General features: G+C 32.5%; 1 protein-coding gene across 1 annotated transcript in view; it reads left to right on the top strand.

The window, feature by feature from the left end:
• Positions 1–23544, top strand: part of LOC133191195 (MAM and LDL-receptor class A domain-containing protein 1-like) — a 74535-nt gene that overhangs the window by 39920 nt on the left and 11071 nt on the right. Inside the window, exons 16-28 of the mRNA XM_061326926.1 lie at positions 3671–3778; positions 4277–4368; positions 4825–4951; positions 7081–7241; positions 12551–12632; positions 12850–13100; positions 13756–13882; positions 15697–15866; positions 16015–16096; positions 16410–16531; positions 18413–18539; positions 18795–18958; positions 22624–22705. Coding sequence (XP_061182910.1) covers positions 3671–3778; positions 4277–4368; positions 4825–4951; positions 7081–7241; positions 12551–12632; positions 12850–13100; positions 13756–13882; positions 15697–15866; positions 16015–16096; positions 16410–16531; positions 18413–18539; positions 18795–18958; positions 22624–22705 — 1695 coding nt within the window. The remainder of the gene's footprint in view (positions 1–3670; positions 3779–4276; positions 4369–4824; positions 4952–7080; positions 7242–12550; positions 12633–12849; positions 13101–13755; positions 13883–15696; positions 15867–16014; positions 16097–16409; positions 16532–18412; positions 18540–18794; positions 18959–22623; positions 22706–23544) is intronic.

Here is a 23544-nt window from a genome sequence, read left to right as displayed (position 1 = left end):
CCCGACTCGTATTTTGAGAATTTACAATTATAACATCTGCAATCATTTTCTTTGTGTAATTTTAAATTGCATTATTGGTTAGTGGCAAAAAAGCTATCAAATCACTTCTCTTATTCTTGAAATATTATTATATAATATGATTGTTTCCTTGAACAGCCTAAATATCAGGTCTCTTTCAGATAATTTGTTAATGCCTAATTTTAGCTTATACCGTGTAAATTTTATTACTGACCTATTATATTTAAATGCATGTGAGGGTTATTTCTTTGGATAAACCATATATTTAAAAGTGGAAAATCTTTCGAAATCAATTGAGGGTCAGTGTCGTATAGTGAGACTTCCCCATAGTGAGATTTCCCCGGAAGACTGGCTATATAGTGAGATATACCACGGGAAGACTGGCTATATAGTGAGACTTCCCCCCGGAAGATCGACTGGCAATAGAGTGAGACTTCTCCCGGGGAAGTCTCACTATATAGCCAGTCTCTCCCCCTTTCATAGTGAGACTTCCACTCAAATGTAGTTTCCGGAATATTTTATTTCATTGTAAAACAATATTTTTCAGTATATGAATAAAGGTTCTCCGTTAATTAATAATTAAACATCTTAATAGCCTTTTAACAGTTTGTTAGTCAAAACTAATTATGGGATGACATGTACATGTATATTGATGTGAGATAACTGAATGAAAAATGTACATTATTGTTACAAGTATACATCTTTCTTTACTGTATTGTATTTATTGCATTCCCCATGAAGGTTAACATAAGCAAATTCCAAGAGTCCACGAGTAATGATCTATATTAAATGTATTTCTTTTGATAAGAATCGTTTTGGAACAGTTCGATTATTTACTGTGCACGATAAATTTTTAATGCGCACTTCTATATTTATTCATACAGGTATCTATTTTATAAGATCATTATCAAAATGCAAATATATATGCATCGTCGATGTTAATAAAATACTACTGAACATGGAAGGGGGAAGCCTCACTATGGTCGTTTAGGGGGGAAGACTCACTATATAGTAAGTCTCCCCCCTCTTACCGCTATATATAGCCATATTTCCGGGGGGAAGTCTCACTATGAGGGTGGGAGTCTCACTATATGACACCGGACTAATTCAAGTTAGCGCTTTAAACTTCTTGGCTGTTGTCCGAGTAAGCTGCTGTGATGTAAAGTAAATAGGAACGCTAAGGTTTTACCCATCCTCTTGTATAACAATTGTTTACAAATTTTACGAATACTGCTCAGTGGTTACATTTTTTAAACACATATACAAAAAATATTTGAAATTACTGTTGCAAATGTTTACTGAAAGGCAGCTTGCCTCTACCTTCCCCACATTTATTCATACCCCCCCCCCCCCCAATGTGTTTTCGAGAGAGTCAAAAAGTTTAAATCTTCCCTCCCATCCACGAAATAAGAATTTCGAGTTTGAACACCTCCTTTTTTTCCTAGTGAAAGATTATTCAGGTAAGTTGTAATTTTTTTTTCTGACTACCCCCCTTTTTTAATAAAAAAAAAAAGCTCTTCTGCTTGTAATCGTGAGGAAAAAAAATGTTACATTCCGCTATTTATTGTGTGCCCCCCCCCTTTTTGAAAAAAAGTTCTTCTGTCTGTAATAGCTGAGGAAAAAATGTTACATTCCACTGTTTATTCTGTGACATTAATGAAGCCAAAGAGATGACATTTCAGGCTTTCTGGAAAGCCAAACTTGTTTTAATCCATTACTTTTCAAAATATGCCGGTTATGTAAAAGTATATTCAAGTGAATATATGTAAGTAGGGCTTTTCGCTTTCAGGCGAAAAGCCCTATTGCTTTCGTTTTGTTTTATTATTATTTTTATTCTGAACACCTTTTTTCTGATTTAATGAAAACCCTTAAAATTACTGATGCTTTTTGATAACCATCTGATAGCAAATTTTAATGTCCCGCGAATGTTAGGTTTTGTACTTCCGGATTACTTGAACCCCTAACCGCAAGATTATGGATAGATTTTTTTTTTGCATTTTCAATACAAGTATACCCTCCTATCTCTTTCTCTCTCGCAAATATGCCCACTAAAGAGTGTATAGCATTGATGTTACGCAGATAGTTTGTGAGATGTTCACAAATGGAGCCGATCTCTTTGTACTGCCTCTAGTTTCTGAGTGTTGTGAGCGGTATGCGGGTCACAGAGAGAGGATGCATACTCTACTACAACATGTACAAGTATTACTAGTGTAGTATAGCATTATTTAGGCTTCTATTCATCTCTTCAATTTAATTCTTATCTGCCTTCTTCCACAAGTATATTTTATCGTGTGTCGGTTTGTTAATTTTTGTTGTGATGTCAGAGTCATTATAAATATGTCTGGAACGATTATAAATCTCATTTTCAGGTTAACAAATTCTTTGCACATAAAACTCCTGGTTTTTCAAAAGCTGAATATTTTCGGTTTTCAAGTTCAGAATGGTGTTGTCCCGTTCCTGAAGTTTCACTCTGTTTTTCTCCATTCTTCTTGGACACTAGCATTAATCAAATCTACTAATTGTTTGTGAGATGAATTTTCAATCCGTAGAGTTTGTACTTCGTGTTGCAACTTTGAAATGGTTAGTTTATCTTCAGCAGTATTGTAATTTGATCATTCGGGCGGGTGTCTTGGTACTAGTTGATCAAGCTTTTCTTCTTGGTTGATAATGATGTTAAATGTAGGCAAACTTATTTCAATCTCTTTTAACTTTACACGTATTTGATGAAGCTCCGTTTTAAGTCCTTGGTTTATATTTAGGGTCCCATGGAACACTGTATTCCGTAGATTATACAAAGGTAGTTTGCGAAGGTGAGATTTTGTTTCTAAGTATTTTGCCATACGAACTTTGTCTCTGGACTTTCGTCTACCGGAACGTTGCTCTTGGATTGGTGCACTAGTATTTGCTATCATTGTCATCCTCTGAGGGTGGTAGGAATAGTCCTACACAAATATTCTAGCGTAGTGACCGTGACGCGTACATCTATGACACTTCTCCATTGGAGCACGGCAAATGGGTCCACGCAAAATTCCACATCGGCCACAAATTGGGTATTGACACTGAGAGGAAAAGTCCACGGGTCTCCGTTGCGTTCCAAGGCTGCGATTCATAGCGGAGTGTACGAAAGTTGCTTTTCTGAATTGGGGAATTCTCGTAGAAGATAGGGGAATCAAATGATAGAGCTCACTTGGCGAGAGGGGGTCGTACCCGGTTATCTGTCAGATCTTTCTACTGTAGATTGGCAAATAATCACGATGGTTTTTAATTTCACTGTGTTCGCGATTCATCACTTTCCCACCAACGCGATTGGTACTTTCTGGGAAATCGTGAAATTAAAACGATTAAAGATAAATCTGACAGATTAAAGCAAATATAACAATTCATAAATTAATAGCAGAAATAGCAGAAATGTAGGATTTGATAGTGAAAATATTCGAAGTAATTGTCACTATTTATTATCGGTTTTAAAGAAACTATTCAATATATTTTCATTAAACTTTGTACAATAATACAAATTTTCATGTTACAGCTCTCATGATCCCATGGCGAGGCATTCGTGTCCTATGGACATATTCCTAGTTATTTTTTTTACTCTAACACAAAATAGACATTTGTTTCCTAGATTAAGTACATTTATTTCGATACTTTTCAGGATGTAGGTCAACACCTTGTAAGCAAGGAACATGTACTGATGTTGGTGATAGTTTTACCTGCTCCTGCTATCCAGGTTTCAGTGGACAACTATGTGATACTCTTACTGGTATAGTTGTATTACAATCACACTATAAACTTACTCAATGTATTTATTCTCATAGGACGTTGATCTGTTTCAGCGTGTCCATGGCTATAAGGGATTCAAGTTTGTTTAAACGAAAGACTGCATCCTAAAAAAATAAAAAAAGAAATAGTGAAAATGTGGTGGAGTCATTTAAAAATCTTCCACCGTGTCAGAAAATCTGAAACTTATACAAAAACTTCCTGACATAGTGTAGAATTAAAATCAAAATCTCTATTTATAAGAAAACTTTTTCAGAAATAAAAAATAGTGTTTAATGTCTATATTAACTGTATTAGAAGTGACAAAAAATATATTCTTAAAATATTCCTTCCCGATATTTGCAGTAAATTTCAGATATTAATGTTAAAGATAATTTTTTATATTGTCATAAAAGAAATTAAAAATCAAGAATATAAAATTATAATATCATTATATAGGTAGTCAAAGTAAATATGAATATGTTCAGTTTTATCTTTTCAGCATCTGGGAGCGTTTCATGTGGATTTGAAAGTGGCGAGACTTGTTTCTTTGCAAATTCACCAACAAATTCCTACAACTGGATTTCAAATTCGGTATACCAATTATTATTTCAGCATATATTTCGATATTTTGTTTCTCTTTATGGATTGCTGTTGGATGAGCAATATGTAAAGAAACGACATTTTAAGAAGCATGGAGTATAAGTTCACCGAAATATCTTACACATCTTGACTAAGAATACCCAAATTTTCGTTTTTATATCATGTATTCAATTCTTTTCAGAAAAAAGAATTTTATAAAATAAATGAACTCTTCGTTAAAATTGAATTAGACAATATACTTTCAATTTAAAAAAATCTAAATAAAACCTCGGAAATTATCAATAGATTGAATAATTTGCTGAAAAGTGTTTTGAATTTGTTAAAAATTGAATTGCAGCAAAAAGCTTTTGACCATTTATGATTGCGGTAGATACATTGAAAATATTGCCAGCCGAGATGTACGTCGAACATCTTTGTGTCAAATCTCCTGACGTTTTCATTTTACAGGGTTCCACTCCGTCTAGTGGTACCGGGCCTTCTGGAGCTAAGACTGGAACACAGTATCTCTATGCAGAGGTTTCCAGTCCTGTAGAAAGTGGTGCTAAATTTCATTTTGAGACACCTTTAATTCCAGGTATGCCAATATACTCTAAAGAAACTAATTATTTAAATATCCGTCAAAAATGCAGAAGCTAGAGCAGTGAGCTTACAATTGCCTATTGCCAGAAGTAACTTCAATTTTCTTTAATTAAAATTATGGCACCAAATGATACAGTCATTCATTTTAAGCTCTAGTAGTCAGAGGCCAGAAGAACGTATGCGATAGTAAAGTGTCTGTCTAGCTGTCTGTCTGTTTGTAAACAATTTTTCAAAACGCTACTCCTTCTACAATTTTAATCTGATTTTAAAGGGGCCTGGATACAGTTGCATCGTTTACGATTTAAATTTCTTTTTTTTATTCAAAAATAACTTCAGTTTGATAATTTGAAATCACATGAATATTCTAAGAATTCAATAACAATGACATTCTTCATAACATTATGTCAAACATCGGTGTTTTATAATCAGGGCACGAGCTTTGTTACTGTTAATGTTTACGGTTTACTGGGTGTGTTCAATTTGTTAGTCTGCACACATCAATGAGCACGGACTGACAATCCTAGTGAGTTGGTTTTGCTTTCTGGCATTTCTGGATTAAAGTTGTCATACTTTCCATTAATACACAACAAAATTTATAATTTTCCTAAATATAATGGATAAAGTTTACTTCGTGATAGTGCAAGGCTCTGCGTCAATCAAACTCGTCCCGAAATTCGTAGTTTTGATAATTTCAAGGTAAGTTTCTAAACACGCTTTTATTAGATTTCGGTGTGAAATGCTTTAGTAACATATACCCGGTATGTCATGAAATCATAATGAAAATTTTAGAAAATATGAGCTTCAAATCTGTGTCCAAGCCCCTTTGATATAACTTGTCACACAAGTAGAATACATTGAGATACATAATTCTATCGCTTTTTGATAATTATAACGGTGTTGCCATGGTTACTAAATATAGAAATTTCTGTCAAATACCTTCAAAACATTACTTCTCCTATAGTTTTGGTATGATTTTAGTATAATTTGGCAGGCAAGTTAACTACACTAAGATACATATTTTAGGATATTGTTTTTTTTTTAATTTTGATCGCTATTCCTTTTACAGTATTCCTCTGATTTCAATACATCCTGGCACACAAGAGGACTCAACTGAGATACACAATTCTATTTATAGGATTTTAACTACTCCTGCAGTTTTGGTCTGATTTCAATATAACTTGGCACACGAGTAGACTACACTAAGATACATAATTCTGTATATTGGTTTTTGATTTCGGTGAACGGTGTTGCCATGGTTACTAAAAAATAGAAATTTCCTTGAAATACTTTCAAAATGTTACTCCTCCTACAGTTTTGATCTGGTTTCAGTATAATTTGGCACACAAGTAGACTACACTAAGATACATAATTGTCTTTATTTTTTTTTTATTTTGTTTAATGATGTTGCTATGGTTACTAAAATCGAAATTTCTTTAAAATTTTTTTAAAAGGCTACTCCTCCAACAGTTCTGATGATTGCAATAAATCTTGCCACAAAAAGAGACTAAACCAAGCTTCATTATTCTATTTATTGCTGTTGCGAAGTTTCAAGTCCAAGTGCTACTTTTATCTTCCTTTGTTATAAGTACAAACCAGTAGAGCTACAGTCTCATTAGAGACCTCTGGTTCTCTATATTGGATTTTTTAATGAACGGTGTTGCCATGGTTTCTTGAAATAGCAATATCTGTAAAATATTTTCAAAACACTTCTTCTCCTACAGTTTTGGTCTGATTTTAATAAACTTAGCATGCAAGTACACTACACTGAGATACATAATTCTCTCTTCTTCTTTTTTTTTTTTAACTTTGATGAATGTTGATGCCATGGTTTCTAAAATAGAAATATGCAAAGGGCTACACCTCCTACAGTTTTGGTCTGATTGCAATAAATCTTGCCACAAAAAGAAACTGTACAAAGGATCATTATTCTATTTATTGCTGCTGCAAAGTTTTAAGTCCAATTGTTACATTTCCTTCTACTTTGTTTTACGTACAAACTAGTAGAGCTACTGTCTCATCAGAGACTTCTGGTCAATGATTGATGTTATATAATATTTGTCATATTAAAAACAAATAGGATTCAGATATGAAACATCTTATCTTCCACGTTTTTGAAATCTTAAGCTACCCAAAGATGTTTGTCTTTCTGGTATCACATGAATGGTGGTAATGTGGGAACATTGAACGTTCTACGGAATGGAAACCAGGTCTGGACTAAAACGGGAACTCAAGGAGACCAGTGGAATAAGGCTGAATTTAATGTTAATGACAATATCAATTACAAGGTAAGTAGGATAAGTAAACTCTGTACAATATCTGTTTTTCTGAGAATGGCTATTGCATATATGTTAAAACTTTGAGCTGCGAATTTCAATGATCTTTATACATATCAATATTGCTCTTAAAACTTTTCAAAGAAATTCTAAGGTCCGTCAGAAAAAATAAATATTGATCAAAACATTAAAATCGTTCCTTAATCACCTTTTATCAATTCAGGCTTTCGTTTATATTGTTGATAATTATTTGACAGATTTCTCTGATTGATGCCTTAAGTTGTTTGGTTTTCCTTATATTTGTTTAACACAGATTCTTCATGACAATAGGAAAGAAAAATTTATTTAGTTCTCTGGGCAAAGTTGCCAGGCTGAAAGGGCTTAAGTAAAGGAAAGAATGGCAATTGCATAGATTAAGTTATACTGAGAAAAAATACTAAGCAAAGTGTCATTTTGACTCTTTTTAATTAGTATGCGACCAGAAGATGGGCTGCCTTATGTATTTAACTGAGGAAGTGCCCATCCAACTTTCTATAAGCAGTTGTGTTGTTTTTTTAAAATCGTTCTCTTCCATAGATTTTGTTAGACTTTAATAAACGCAAGTAAATTAATCCAGGAATATTTCTCCACTTAACAGAAATAAAGCGTAATTTCAATGAAAACATGCCATTGGTGGTGTTAGTGTCTACTTCATCAAGATATATAATTCTTTCTGTTGGTTTTGTTTTCATTAAATTGTATGGTTATGGTTACTTAAAAGGAATGTAATAATTCCTCTTCAATGATTTTGGTCCAATTATATTTATACTATATAAATAAGTAATTTTCACAAAGAAACAATTCTCTTTAAGGTAAATGAAATATTTCGTGATCTTATTTTTTTTCAAAATGATTTTTCTACTCCTCCTACTGTTAAGACAGATTTCAAGAAAACTTGGAACAGTGGATAACACAAAAGTATACTCTTACAATTTTTTTAATTATATTTTTTGATTATGTTGAATGGGTGTTACTATGGATTTGAATATATCGTAATACCTGATTTTTTAAAAGGAAAAGCTGTTTCTCTCAGTTTAGTTTGTTTAGTAATTCTACAGTATTGTAGTGGTCACGAAACAATCTTTGAAGTTCATTGAGAATTCTACTCGTTGATTTGGTTTCAATAAAACTAGGTTCAAATTTAGAAAACATCAAAATACATAATTTTGTAAAAGAAAAGTATAAAGCAGTGTCACAGTTAAGTTACTGTACACTTTTCTCGTCCACCCTTCACCAATACAAGTTTAACATAATAGGCAACTTATGATTCTGAAAATTGTAAAACTCTTTACACAAAAGATCTAATGGGAAATTAATTTAAAAGGAACAAATTAAATTGACGCAAAGCATAAATCGGCCGCAAAAATATATTTAGCATTAATTTGAAAGTATTTCTATATAAAATAGAAAAGAGTCCAAGGAAACAAGAGTCCAAAGAAAAAAAAATCAAAGTAGAAAAAATATATGAAACATTTTTATTGATAACTACACTTGCCTTACTTTTCTGTGCATTTTTTATGCTTAAATTTTCGGTGATTAAATATTATAGATAAACTCTTTGAAACGAAAATCGGATTGCGCGCGATAACGGATAGGAATGTATTATCATTTAATTATTCGATTTAAATGAAATATATGGAGATAACAGTATTCAAGCTTAAATGTCCTTTAAACAATACAATTTTTGGAGCAGAGCAAACACGGACCTCTAAAACATCAGAGGTGGGATCAGGTGTCATGGAGGAGTGAGCATCCCCTGCCGACCGGTCACACCCGCCGTGTGCTCCTTGTCATGATCAGGAAATACGGAAAAATCCATCGACAATTCAGTGTGTAAATAATGACCTAACAATTAGTATGAAAAACGCCAGTCAGCATTTGACTTAATGATAAATTGTATTGGCTGACAAGGTCATTGTATCGACCATAGAACTTACAAAATGACTACTTTAAACGAGACTGCTAATATTCTTGTTTCATCAACTTGTTTGTCAATAACTTACCTCGTTTTAGAAATTGTTCATGCGTAGAGCATGCTCTTGCGTATCGAATCAACTGAGAGATATAAACCCCGTATGCAGGTGAGGAAGGTATATTGCTGCACAAGTAAGGGAAGTTGAAAGTCATCACATTTGTCATAAAGCTTGTTTGTTAGATTACCATTAATGTCTTTTTCAAGTATAATATCCAGATATGAAACAGATGTGTCAGACTCTGTGGTATCTTTTATTTCAAGCTCACGGGATATACCGTATCGACATAAGAATGGAACCAACCATTGTAAATTGACAATATGTCGTCGATATATCTAAATGTCGAGTTGAAGGCCACAGCAAGTGTTTCTTCTTTTGACGTATATATTTTGAACAAACTCTGCTTCATATGAAAACAAAAATAGGTCTGCTAATAATGGGGTGCAATTGGTACCCATGGAAATTCCAATACATTCTAAGAATTCCGAGACAAAGAATCTAAAAATATTAATTATGAAGAGCAGAAGAAAATAATTATGTAATTTGAAACTGTAGTGTATTCAAAACAAATTCTACTCCTTCTTAAAACTTTTACAATTAATTAATTATTTTAGGCACTGTAATTCATATTCGGAAACTTAATACGTTTTGTTTTTATACCTTACGCATGCCCGTGTTAGGGTGCAGTTCATTTAACAACTTTTTGTAAAATCATAAATTTATAAATATCTCAAGAAAAAATAAAAACATATTGAAACGTAATAACAAACACTTAGACTTGGGATTAAAGCTGAACACGCTTCGTAAAAAGAATCTGTCCGCAATATTCGATTGATTTCTCGCTATATCTGAGGACCCCTATATAAAGCCGCTTACTTAGTCGCTGTTCAGTGTAATCAGTCGTCATCAGTGTAGACGGACGTATGCTACACAGCACTCGGTAGCGACAAAAAATAACTGTGTACTTCTTCTAATGCAGGAGAGTAAGATATACTAAAGAAACTTAAAACAGTTGCACAGGTCAGTGCAGTATACAAACACAAATACACATAACTGCACTAAAATGTAAACAACGGTAATGTAAGATACTAGTAACCAGCACGAACAAATGTCGCCATTCCACGCCGATACCCTTCACAATAAAGCAGTCAGGTTAACGAATGCGAAGGGTATATCCCGGTGATGATATCGTAGATAGTATTATTATCGAAAATGCACTATGCCTATTTACGAGTCATGTTCAACTTTAAGCAAGCTTTTAAAATTTTTATTCATAGCTTTTACGTAAGTTATTAATATCGAATTATTCCATCGAAGCAATGAAAAATAACGTCTCATTTCCCCATGTGCACCTTCTAACACAACAACAAATAGATCGGCTGCTAACAATATTTGGGTGACCTCGACTGTATAGCTATATATAGAAGCAAAACAATTGTGAGCAAGAGGACAAAACCGATTGTATATTTTGAAAAGGATTTAAGGAAGACTGGGTCATGCAAGAATATGGGCGAACAAGGCTAGCCAAATGCCTATAGTAAGGAGAAAATTAAATCTCAATAATAACAAAATTTTCTTTGACATCTCATCTATCATTAAAGTATACTTTATGTAAAATCTCCAAAATTTGCAAAAAATCTCAAAAAGATTGAAATTATTTGCCTTTGAAATGGAATACACACACTAAAGAGGACAAAAAGGACCATTTTCTCATACTATAAAACAATTTTTACACCCCCCTTTGAAGAAAGGAGGGCATATTGCTTTGCTGCTGTAGCGGTCAGTCGGTTGGTCCACCAACAGTTTCCGTTCATTTTCTTCGCAGAGGTTGCACATACTGAAATGAAATTTTGTATACAGGTTAATCATAAGATTATCTGGATCAAATTCTACATGTGTGTATTTTGGGTACGATCGAGCAATCTTTGACAGAGTTATGTCCCTAGGACTTAGAAAAATTCGAATTATTTGCAGTTTCCGTTCAAATTCCAATTATTTGCAGTTTCCGTTCATTTACTGCGGAGAAGTTGCACATACTGAAATGAAATTTGGTATACAGATTTATTATAAGAATATCTAGGTCAAGATATGTTTTGGGTACGATCGAGCAATTATATGACAGAGTTATGCCCCTTGGACTTAGAAGAATTCCAATTATTTGCAGTTTCTGTTCAATTACTGCGGAGAAGTTGCACATACTGAAATGAAATTTGGTATACAGATTTATCATAAAAATATCTAGATCAAATTATGTTTTGTGTACAATCGAGCAATTTTTGACAGAGTTATGCTCCTTTGACTAAGAAAAATTCCAGTTATTGGAGGGGGGCGGGGATAAGTGTTTCACAAACATCTCTTGTTCGATATGAGTGGGTCTTTGCTCCATTTTTTAAAAGTGTATCCTAAAAGTTGGCGTTAAAATAAGCATCTTTTGGTTAACAAAATCATGGAGCAAAGACCCACTATACCAGCAGTACACTTTCTTGACACAGCATTCGCATCTTTCCTCGAAATACTTGAAGTCCATTTAGTCAATGGGCATATCACAAACATGATTTAAATGCCACTATTCATCAGGAGCTGTGTAGCGTAGTGGTTAGCGCGTTAGTCTCAAAGGAAAATGGAATTTTTATTGCTAGGGTTCGAACCCCACGAATACCACATTTTTTTAAACAGAATAATTTTTGCCGAGAAAATTTTCCTCAGGAAAGTTTTATCATAATTTTCAATAATGAGGACTTTATTGTAAATACTAAATTAACAAATTGAATATGATTTTTATATTTTTGATAAAATGTTGCCATGTAGGTGTGGATATTTGTTCCATAATGAACATTCATGAATTATTTCATTTACCAACAAGGTGGTTAATGCATGTATCTTTAAATAAAGCTTTGAAAATATTGATAATTTTTGCGAGAAAAAAATTATTTTAGCGATCGACCCTTAACTTTATTTTACCTCAAAACTTACAAAAATCTTCAAGAATATGCAATTTGATGGAACTCTACGATCCCTCTAGCATTAAAACATGCCCAGTTTTGAACAAGTATATGATTTTTAATAGCCAAAATTTTATTTTAGTAAGAATAAGTTTTTCTGCATATGTTTTAGTTTATGTTTTGAAAATCTGTGCAAAATGTAACTAGTGCGGTTCACTGTATTTTCAATCTTAGATATAGTTTTCAGAAGATTCTGGATGGACAATTCAAGAATTGTTCATAACAGTTGAAGACGTACAGCTGTATTTTTTTAAAACTGAGATATTAATTGATTAAACTCTAAGATAAGATTCCTTTGATCTATAAGGTAACATTTGAAGCAATACGAGGAGATGGCTGGCAAGGTGATGTTGCTATAGATGACGTTTTATTATCCGCAACACCCTGTGGTAGGTTTAAATTCTGTGTATTAATTAAAATGTATTTTTCTTCATAAAATCTTAAGTTATTTCAAAGCATAAAAAATCTTCTCAGCAGCAGATATATTTTTATGTCAATTGTTCGCTGACTACTTTATAATGTTTTTTTAATTAGTTACAAATTTTTGGTCAAATTCAAATTATTTCAAAGGTAACAAATCTTTTCAACAGCGAAGCTATTTTTTAGGCCAATTATCAACTCCACAGCCTAGTACACAAGCACCAACAACACAACAGCCAACAACTCGGCAACCAACAACACAACAACCGACAACTCGGCAACCAACAACACAACAGCCAACAACTCCGCAACCAACAACACAACAGCCGACAACTCGACCTCCGACTAATCAGCAGGAACTGCACTGTACCTTCGAGGATTCTACTTGCTTCCTACAAAACATAAATGGAGATTCTTTCGACTGGACAGTAAGATCAGTAAGTAATACAGGACCATTATATCAGTTATACTGGATAAGATCAGTAAGTAATATAGGATCATTATATCAGTTATACTGGATAAGATCAGTAAGCAATACAGGATCATTATCATACTGGACAATAAGATCAGTAAGTAATAGAGGATCATTATATCAGTTATACTGGATGATAAGATCAGTAAGTAATACAGGACCATTATATAAGTTATACTGAATAAGAACAGTAAGTAATATAGGACCATTATATCAGTTATACTGGATAATAAGATCAGTAAGTAATACAGGATCATTATATTAGTTATACTGGATAAGATCAGTAAGTAATACAGGATCATTATATCAGTTATACTGGATAAGATCAGTAAGTAATACAGGATCATTATATCAGTTATACTGGATAAGATCAGTAAGTAATACAGGACCATTATATCAGTTATACTGAACAATAAGATCAGTAAGTAAATCAGGATCATTATATCAGTTATACTGGATGATATATATATATATATATATATATATATATATATATATATATATATATATATATATATATATATATATATATATATATATATATATATATATCTTTTTTCCAAAAAATATTTTAAATTTGATAAACAAGTTAATAAACTGTTTATGGTGTATTATTTAAGGGGAATACGCCATCAAGTAGTACAGGTCCCTCGTCTGCTTATGAGGGAACTATGTATTCTTACATAGAGGCAACAGGAAAAAGGAGAAATACAGAAGCCAAGCTTCAAAGTTCAGCAATTGCAACAAGTAAGTCTTTTGAAGGTCTTTTGTGTCATTCAGTGACCTGTTGCTATCGTTTTAGTCCGCCGTCATTCTGCGTGGTCCGTTATACAATTGAAGGTATTCAGCTTCTTAACTGGAACAACTTAACCAATTTCATTTAATTTTAGCATATACATTTGAACTGTGGTATCTCAAACACTGATGCCTCGATTATCATTGATATGTTGAAGTGATTTGGAAGTGATGAATGGCCAAGCACAGGCATGAAAATAGATTGTTTTCAAGATAAGATTGAACAAGTCTATTATGCAAGAATTTTTTTTATGATACATAAGACAAAAAGTACTTATATATTTTTTTAATGCTTAGGTAGATTTGTGATTACTAGGTAAAAAAAAATGAGGTAAGAAACTATATATTTGTACATAAAATGTTCTTCATAGACTAAGAGAGGCCAATGTGTGAGGGAGTAAGAAGTGTTTACTACATGTAATAGACTATAATAATGTTCAAGCACTATTGGTTTAGTTTACATGGTTGAAGTGACGAATGGCCAAGCACAGGCAAGAAAATAGATCTTATTCAAGATTTTTTTAAGAGTTCTAGAATAATTATTTTGTTGATCCCTGATCATTTTAGTGTTCTTACTTTTTGGCAACATAGCTTTTCCTATCAGTTAATTTGATTTTATTTTAATAATACTTCATTGGTTCCTTTATCATGCTGTACTTAGGAGACTGTTAAGGTCCTCGGGTCTCTTGTTTTTTAATACTTCATTGATTCCTTTATAGTGTTGTATTGTACTTAGGAGTTAAGGCCCTCAGGTCTCTTGTTTGAGAATATGTGGAATCTTGCTTTATCTTAAAAATGACTTTAATTCAATGCAAAGGAAAATTATATGCAAGATATGATCATGCAATGAATATCAGAAAAATAGTTACTCGGGAATTTTTAACAAAATTTAATAACATCGAAGTGTAGTAGCTGAATGTGAAATTTTTATCCGGACTTAAGATGTTTTGTTTTTATGTTAATATTTTTATGTACCATTTTGTGTTTGATCTTACTTGCAGTGTTACAGAATTATGAGTTATTCTTTCTGTTAGTATTCAAAATTCGTTCAGATCTCTTACATTAATTAATATTGCATAGTGCCCCATTTCTTCAAAGAAGAAGGTACGGTTTTGGGCTTTATTGTGCCCTAAAAATTGAATGTTTTCAAAAAGTTTTGAAATTGGCATAAATATGAGTTTAGTTTATGAGTGTGTTAATTCATGAAAGAATATGACATGAAGGAGGACCATTCTAGAAATATGACGTCATTAATTTCGTATTTTTCTAAGTTTTAAGCAGAAAAAGCCTCACAATGAATCATTTCAGGGGGTATTTTCCTTGAGAAAAGTGTCCACAGCTGTCGCCCACTTTAATATTCGGACATGTTGTGTAAAATTCTTTAAAAAATCACATATCTCAAAATCTTTATGGGCAATGCATGTGGTCTATATTATCTGAAAAAAAAATTCACTGAAAATTAATGTCTTCTGCTACTTTTTAAAAAAAAAATACCGGAAAATGCACAAGTTTATGACGTCACAATTAACATTTATGAGTCAAATGAGAAAAACGATTTGTTTGATCTTACTGCATGGAGTTTCAACATTTCAGAAAGCATGATTTTTAATTTCTTTCACCACTTTCATATTTTAGAAAAATACAGAGCCAGATTTGTATTGAAACTGTACCTTGTTCTTTATACATTCTAGGAATTAACCTCTTGTGAAAGATTATAATTTAATATAAAATCAACCAATTAAATCAAAACCATGCTGTATTTCCAGGCCAGATTTTCTGTCTGACTTTCGCTTACCACATGTATGGCGCAAATATCGGCTCCCTGACCGTGGACGTTATTTCCGCTGGTGGCACGCAGACTCTGTTTAGTGAAAGCGGCAACAAAGGAAATGTGTGGCAAAAAGCATATATTCCAGTTTCACCAACAAACGGCATTGTAAACACACTACATTTATCAGTCTCAGTATTTTCATCGCCTTGAAATTATCTGTATGACATGTATTTGTTACATTTTCATTGAAAAATATATAAAAGTTTTTTTTCTTGAATGTTAAGATAGCAAATGAAATTTATTTATTTGACAGATCGAATTTACTGCATCCCGTGGGAATGGTTTCCGTGGAGACATAGCAATTGACGACGTTCACTTCCTGGCAGGTGACTGTGGTAAGAAGCTTATCCTTTCAGTTTATCACTTTCTTTGGTTTCTATGAAGTCGGTACAGAAAGAATATCAGTTCTTACGTCTTGGATATTTTCAGTCATCTTTCCTAATTTTGCATCATCTTGAAATGCTTTGCGTAAACTTTCATTAATGTATCCTAAGAAATGCTCACATTAATAACATGTTCGGGTTAAAAATAAGCAAGTGTCTTGATACAAATTTTGTTCAAATTGAAAGAAGAAAAATGTCCTTAACGTTATTGGTTTAAGACGATCCCGACCCTTCATGAAGGATAACAATGTTTCTCCCATTTCAGTTGTCCCCACCACCACCACCCCCGCCCCCCTGTCTCCTCCTCTGAGCTGTACCTTTGAGCCAGGGACAACCTGCTTCATGACACAATCACGAGGAGACGATTTTGATTGGACAATGAAAGTTGTGAGTTCATTATAATTTGCTTTAAGGCAGATTTCTTGTTGTTCTTTTTTTTTTTGGATGTTTAGAAATTAGCCATGTATGCTCCTTGTTTTTCTTCTCATTTAAGGTGATGCGCTGGGGGATTAATGTTTTCCTTATTTAGGTCTTTTTCCACTAAAATATGGAGAAAGGCTTAAGGGTGATTTATCACATGTTTAGTACTTTATGCAGTGGATATAGCTCATAGGATATCGTTTTCATATCCACGGTTGTGACGTCATTATGGATTTTGTGTGGATTTGATCAAGTCAAATATTGTAGATTTACATCTATGAAACAGTATAAAACATGAAAAAGCTATGTGTAAAACATGTGATAAAAAATCTCCAATGGTCTGTGGTTGGGATTTGATTTTTTTATCCAACTCGTTGTGTATTTTTATCCCCTCTCCAATGCTCGGGGATAAAAACACACAACTCGTTGCATAAAAAATCATATCCAACCACAAATCATAGGAGAACCTTTATATATTCAATCTGTTCATTTAACCTTAAAGCTGAACACTGTTATAAATAGGCACCGTCCCACAGGTATATAAACCCTTTGATTTTGTTACACCCGATTGCACACTTGAAACTCGTGTCCGACATGTAGTATATCTTTCATCTTAGATTTAGCATGTTTATTCCTTCTTTTACATGCATTTTCTGTTTGCGAATAATGCATTGACTTACATGTTTAATGGTCACTTTTCTCCTAACTCGGAAAAAAGTGTGTAAAATTTGATAATTTCATTGCGACTGAGTAACACGGCAATGTAAGATATACGTCCACACCGGTGAGACCTCTACAGCGAAATACTTGAACTGTTAGGAGGTCTGCAGCTTATATAGGGGTTGTAGGGATTGCAAAGATGAAAGGGAAATATGGCGGACAATGCCTTTTACGAGTAGTGTTCACCTTTTGTCATTAATTATTACATATTCAATACAATGCCTGCTACCCTATCCATGTATGTTTCAATATGCTGCTCAATTCTTTTGTTTCATTACGTAATACAATGCTGTCTTATCCATTAATGTTTCATTACATAATACAATGCCTGCTGTCTAATCTATTTATGTTTCAATAATTATTACATTTCCTGCTGTCCTATCCATTTATGTTCCATTACATAATACAATGCCTGCTGTCCTATCCATTTATGTTTCATTACATAAAACAATGTCTGCTGCTCAATTCATTTATGTTTCATTACATAATACAATGCCCGCTGTCCTATCCATTTATGTTTCATTACATAATAAAATGCCTGCTACCCTATCAAGTAATGTTTCATTACATAATAAAATATGTTCAAATCAAAATCTCTTGTGAATTTTCTAACATTAACTTGGTATGAACAAAAATCCGGTGACAGACATTAGGTCCTTGCTGTTGTGAAGCAAAGATTAATTTATCTAAAAATGGTGTGTAATATTAAAAAAACTCACCAAAAGGTCAAATTTACATCATTAATTTCCAGAGTGATTTGGGAATTTACCAAGTCAACTTAAAATATACTGATAAATTTAGAACTTCAAACCACCACCTTCCAGTTGACACTGGTAGATGGCCATTTATTCCATTAAATTAAAGAATGTGTAAATTATATAATTCAGGGTAAATATAAGATAATTTCAATTCATTTTAGAATGTAAAACATTGTTGCCAGAGTAATATTAGGAAAAACCTTTTATACCCAGATTTTGTAAAACGTCAAATACTATTAGGATTAATGAAATTATGTCAACCACAAAATTTTTAAATCTTTCAAAAAAAAAAACTCTCTTTAAGAAGTCTTTTGACATAATTGAAACAGTGCATTTACATAAACAATACTCCACCTTTTGTTTAATTTAGGGTGGAACAAGCTCTTCAAAAACTGGACCTAGTGCGGCATTTGAAGGTACTACATATGCCTACACTGAGGCTTCGGGACGTAGGTCCGGAGACCGAGCTGTCCTTGAAAGTCCATCAATTATGACAGGTTTGACTTTTTGCCTGTAGATTATTCTGAAAAATGCTGTTAAATACATCAAATGACAACAAGATGATTGATTTTATTTGAATGTATTGACTCTGAAATCATTTTCCTCACATTATGAATGTAAAACGTAGCTTTTCTAGTCAATTACTAAATTGTTTAATATCAAGTCAGCGATGTTTCAGTCATATTTCGGTCAAGTACTTTAAATAATAAAATCTCCTTATTAAATTTGTTTTTTTTTTATATTTTGTATAGCTGATTCAATGTGCCTGTCCTTCGCTTATCACATGTATGGTAATAAGATGGGATATCTGGAAGTCATTTATGATAATATGACAGTCTTTGCCGAGTTTGGGGACAAAGGAGACAACTGGCATCAAGCGAAGGCTACTCTTTACCCCACCACCTCTGGACCAAATGTATGAATAATCTTATTATTACTTCATGAAAATTACATACATATTGGTCTAAACCTACTCATGGTACATGTATCTATCATCAGATAGAATTTGTGGGTACACGTTGATATAAATCTTAATATCCTATCTTCAGATCAGGGATGGGGTAATTGAAAAAAGTAATTGTAATTGACTGTAATTAATTACATTTTTTGAAGTAATTGGAAGTAATTTGTAATTGAACATTTTTTCAATTACTTGTTATTGTAATTTAATTAATTACACTGAAAAAATACCATGTAATTTCAATTACTTTTTCAATTACATTCAATTACTTTATATAATACACATTCATGATATATTCATGATATATCGTCACCACTACCTCCCCATTTTACTGGTTTTTATTTTATTGTTAAACATATCCTCAATCCTTCATTTATACAAAATCTTAGGTTAATGCTTACAAAATAATTAAATGATTGGCTTGATAATAATAAACTAGTTTCTTTCTAATCATTATGTAAATTTTGAATTTTTTGATCTATGTTTATAAATATGAATTTTGAACCACCTATCTTAGGTCTATTCAGCTATGAAACACACATTTATTATATTTCAATCTTTGTTGTTTGATCAATAATAAAGGAAAAGAAGGCGTGTGTCATTAATTAAGTTCTCTCTTGTTGGGAAGAGATAATTGCCCTCCAGATCACAGCTTTAAATTGCAATCAAAACAAATCAACTCCTCTAAAGAGATATTCATTCCATGATTTAGAAGGCAAAGCCAATGAAGATAATTATATCAATTTAAAATGCTCCGCTAGCTTTAGAAAAAAAAACTTTCAATTTGATAATTATTTTAACATCTTAACAGATTTTTATGAATGAATTTTCTATCTGTACAATTCTGATTTATGAAGTAAAATTCTTCAACATAAATAGCAATTTAGGATGTTCAGGTTACCTTCAAAGGAAATATTTAATTTGAGGGGTTACAGTTGCGACTCATTTCACTCTACTAAAATACTCACTTTTAATCAAATATCATAAGCCATGCAATTTGTGTACATGTAGGTTTTGTGTGGTGGAAACTGCATCAAACTGATCTCGGATAGTTCTTTAAGGAGATTCTTATTGTTTTGTAAATAAATGTTAAAAAATTTAATTAAACCAAAACGATACACAATGCCTATAGCATATTATTTCTAGTACTGTTTGTGCAGAGGCTGAGCTTATATACAAATAAATGATGTTCTGTATATTCATTGACAAGGATTATAAAAATTTAAAAAAAATTAAAAATGTAATTTGTAATTTAATTAATTACTTTTGCAAAGTAATTGTAATTTAATTAATTACATGTCTTAGAAAGCCTGTAATTTAATTGTAATTTAATTGAAGAAAAAGTCAAAGTAATTGTAATTTAATTAATTACTTTTTGAAGTAATTGACCCCATCCCTGCTTCAGATACAGTTTGTGGGTACACATTGATATATTTCTTGGTATTCTGTCATCAGATACAGTTTTGGGGTTAACTTTGATAATAAATTTCGATATTGTATCTTGTTACAGTTGTTATCCCATCTTCAGATACAGTTTGTGGGTACACATTGATTTAAATCTCGAAATTCTATCTTGTTACAGTTTGTGGGTAAACATTGATATATTTCTTGATATTCTGTCTTCAGATACAGTTTGTGGGTACACACTGATATAAAGAATAAATGGGCTTAACGCCCCGTTTTGGATCTTTTTGCGATTCCTCTACCAAGCTGTAAATGAAGTGAATCCAAAATATTTTACAAACAAAGCATAAAAAAGAGCTACGTATGCATGATTATATTAGGTAGAAAATTTGTACAAAAGCAATGCCTTGCTGCTATAAATCAAAACTGAAGCAACGATACATTAGTGTCGCCGTCCGGATTTTGACATGTACCCGGAATGGTTTTTAGGTCACATAAGCAATATTAATAGAAGGCGGGGCTATCGATCGGTGTCAGTGTCGACATCTCTCTCTCTCCTCTCTCTCTTTAGAAATTCGAATATGTGTATGGTATATTACAGCGATGTCAATATGAAATTAAAAAAAGATGTGAGGGCATTTGCTAAATTCTGAAAATATTGCAATCAAACACGCTCCAAGACGTGATTTAGATCGAGTTAGGTTGAAGAATACAATTGTAATTTTCACGAGTACACTCGCAGGTGGACATCACGTGATGAATTCGACAGATCAATCGAAGTCAAATCAAGGTTAACGCAGTCATAACAATGGAAGCGAGAAGTTCGTTTTGTACATGTTTTTTGTAAGATTAAGTATGAGCGCACGTTTGTCGGCTATTCTCCTTTAAATAGGACATTATGTTGTTCAATAACTACAGTTTTCTTAAGAACAGCCGACAAACATGCGCTGACTATGTATTCAGACGATGAAAAACGCGTGACCCTGATTATCTATTTATATTCAAGAAATCTTCGGGCCCCATGCCTTCGATATTTATTTAGTTTTTCTCGAAAAGAGCATTTTAAATTCATATCTGTACCTAGAATACACGCTTAAGATATCGGGGATTTATATGATAGAAAGAAATAAACATTTTATAACACTTTTAACACTTTTGTTTTTGGGTATACATTGATATAAATCTTAATATCCTGTCTTTAGATACAGTTGGTGGTTCCTGTTGATATAAATCTTAATATCCTATCTTCAGATACAGTTTGTGGGTACACATTTATAAATTTCTTAAAGATATACACGCTATATAAACGCAGTTTTTTTTATGTGAAACAAAATGATTAAACATGATGTGTAATAAAAAATAATACTTTCCACAAAGATTTACTAAATAAGTCGTAATTACAAAACAATTAAGCAAGATCTGCAATTAAGAATTCAGCCTTTTCATGAATATTGATAAAGGACGTGCGTACACGCATGTCCGCAGGAAATCGTAGACGACTAGGTACGTTGCATTTTGACTACAATTATGAATAAAAGGTCAATATCTGTCATTACAGAGTAGATGGTTAATACTAGTTGTTTCAAAGGATAAGTATCTTTAAGCATTCAACGTGTGCCATCCATTTAAAAAGTTATTTGTATACCAAACGGCCTACCTCGTTTTCTTGACCCCATTTTTGTTCTAAAAGTAGCGACGGTGTCACATGATGCATGAATTTAAATATAGAGGCATTACTTACCTAGTAGGAAAATAAATAATTATAATTTGAGATCTTTATAACGCGTTCATTTTTAATCGTTTAATTTACAGTATTTTCGTAACTTTATTTGGTAAACAAAATAAATAAATTTCCAACTTTATTTTTACCTGACGCAAGTTACAGCGTGTATATCTTTGATATTATGTCTTCAGAATGATACAGTTTGTGGGTACACATTGATATAAATCTCGATATTCTATCTTCTTACTGTTTGTGGGTACATGTTTATATAAATCTTAATATCCTAGATATTCAGATACAGTTTTTGGGTATACGTTGATATATTTCTTGATATTTTGTCTTTAGATACAGTTTGTGGGTACACATTGATATAAATATCGATAATCTATCTTGGTACTGTTTGTGGGTATACTATGATATAATTCTTAATATCCTATCTTCAGATACAATTTGTGGGTACACGTTGATATAAATCTTAATATCCTATCTTCAGATACAGTTTGTGGGTACACGTGGATCCGGATTCAGAGGAGATATTGCCATTGACAACATTCAGGTCAACACAGGAGAGTGTGGTTAGTGATATTACAAAAAAAATGTGGAACGAAAATGATATTTGCTCTTCTTTTCATATGAAATCAGCTTCATTCTGTTACACAAGGAATAAATTTTTAGCTCACCTGATCCAAAGGCTAAACTGAGCTTCTTTGATCTTCTTTGATCACATTTTGTCTGGCATCCATCTGTCCATTTGTTTGTCTGTCTGTAAACTTTTCAAAGTTTCTACTTCTCAAGAACCACATGCATGACCAATTTCAACGTGCAAAACAGAGTATTCTTGAGTGAAGAAAGATCGATATCAAGTTTGATCAAATGGACCACGCCTTCTTCTAAAGGGAAGATAATAACGAATTTATGGAAAATTAAAGACACCTTTTAAAAATCTTCTTACAAACCAATGTGCAAAGAAATACTAAACTTATATGGAAGCATCCCCCAGTAATCGTTCAAATAATTTAAATATATTTATATGGAAGCATCCTTAGATAACGTATATCAAGTTTGTTCAAATTATGACCCCCTGGTGTTAGGGGGGAGACATAATGGGTCATGAAAGTTTACATAGGAATACATAGGGAAGATCCTCAAAATTCTTCTCAATAACAGCAAAGCCGTTATAGATCAAATTCATTTGGAAGCATCTTTTGGTAATGTAGATTCAAGTTTGTTTAAATCATGACCCCGAGGGTTAGGATGGGGCCACAATAGTTAACCAAAGTTTTACATAGGAATACATTGGGAAAATCCTTAAAAATCATCTTCTCTAGTACAGCAAAGCCATAAGTTATATTTACTTGGAAAGATTCTCAGGTATTTAGATTAATTTTTGTTGACATCATGACTCCTTTGAGTA

Source organism: Saccostrea echinata, unplaced genomic scaffold (assembly GCF_033153115.1).
Source record: "Saccostrea echinata isolate AGI-Se365-2 ecotype Australia unplaced genomic scaffold, CSIRO_AGI_Sech_v1 ptg000023l, whole genome shotgun sequence".
Taxonomy (NCBI): Eukaryota; Metazoa; Mollusca; class Bivalvia; order Ostreida; family Ostreidae; genus Saccostrea; species Saccostrea echinata.
Note: the sequence above shows the minus strand (reverse complement) of the source record. Positions and strands in the feature narration are given on the sequence as shown.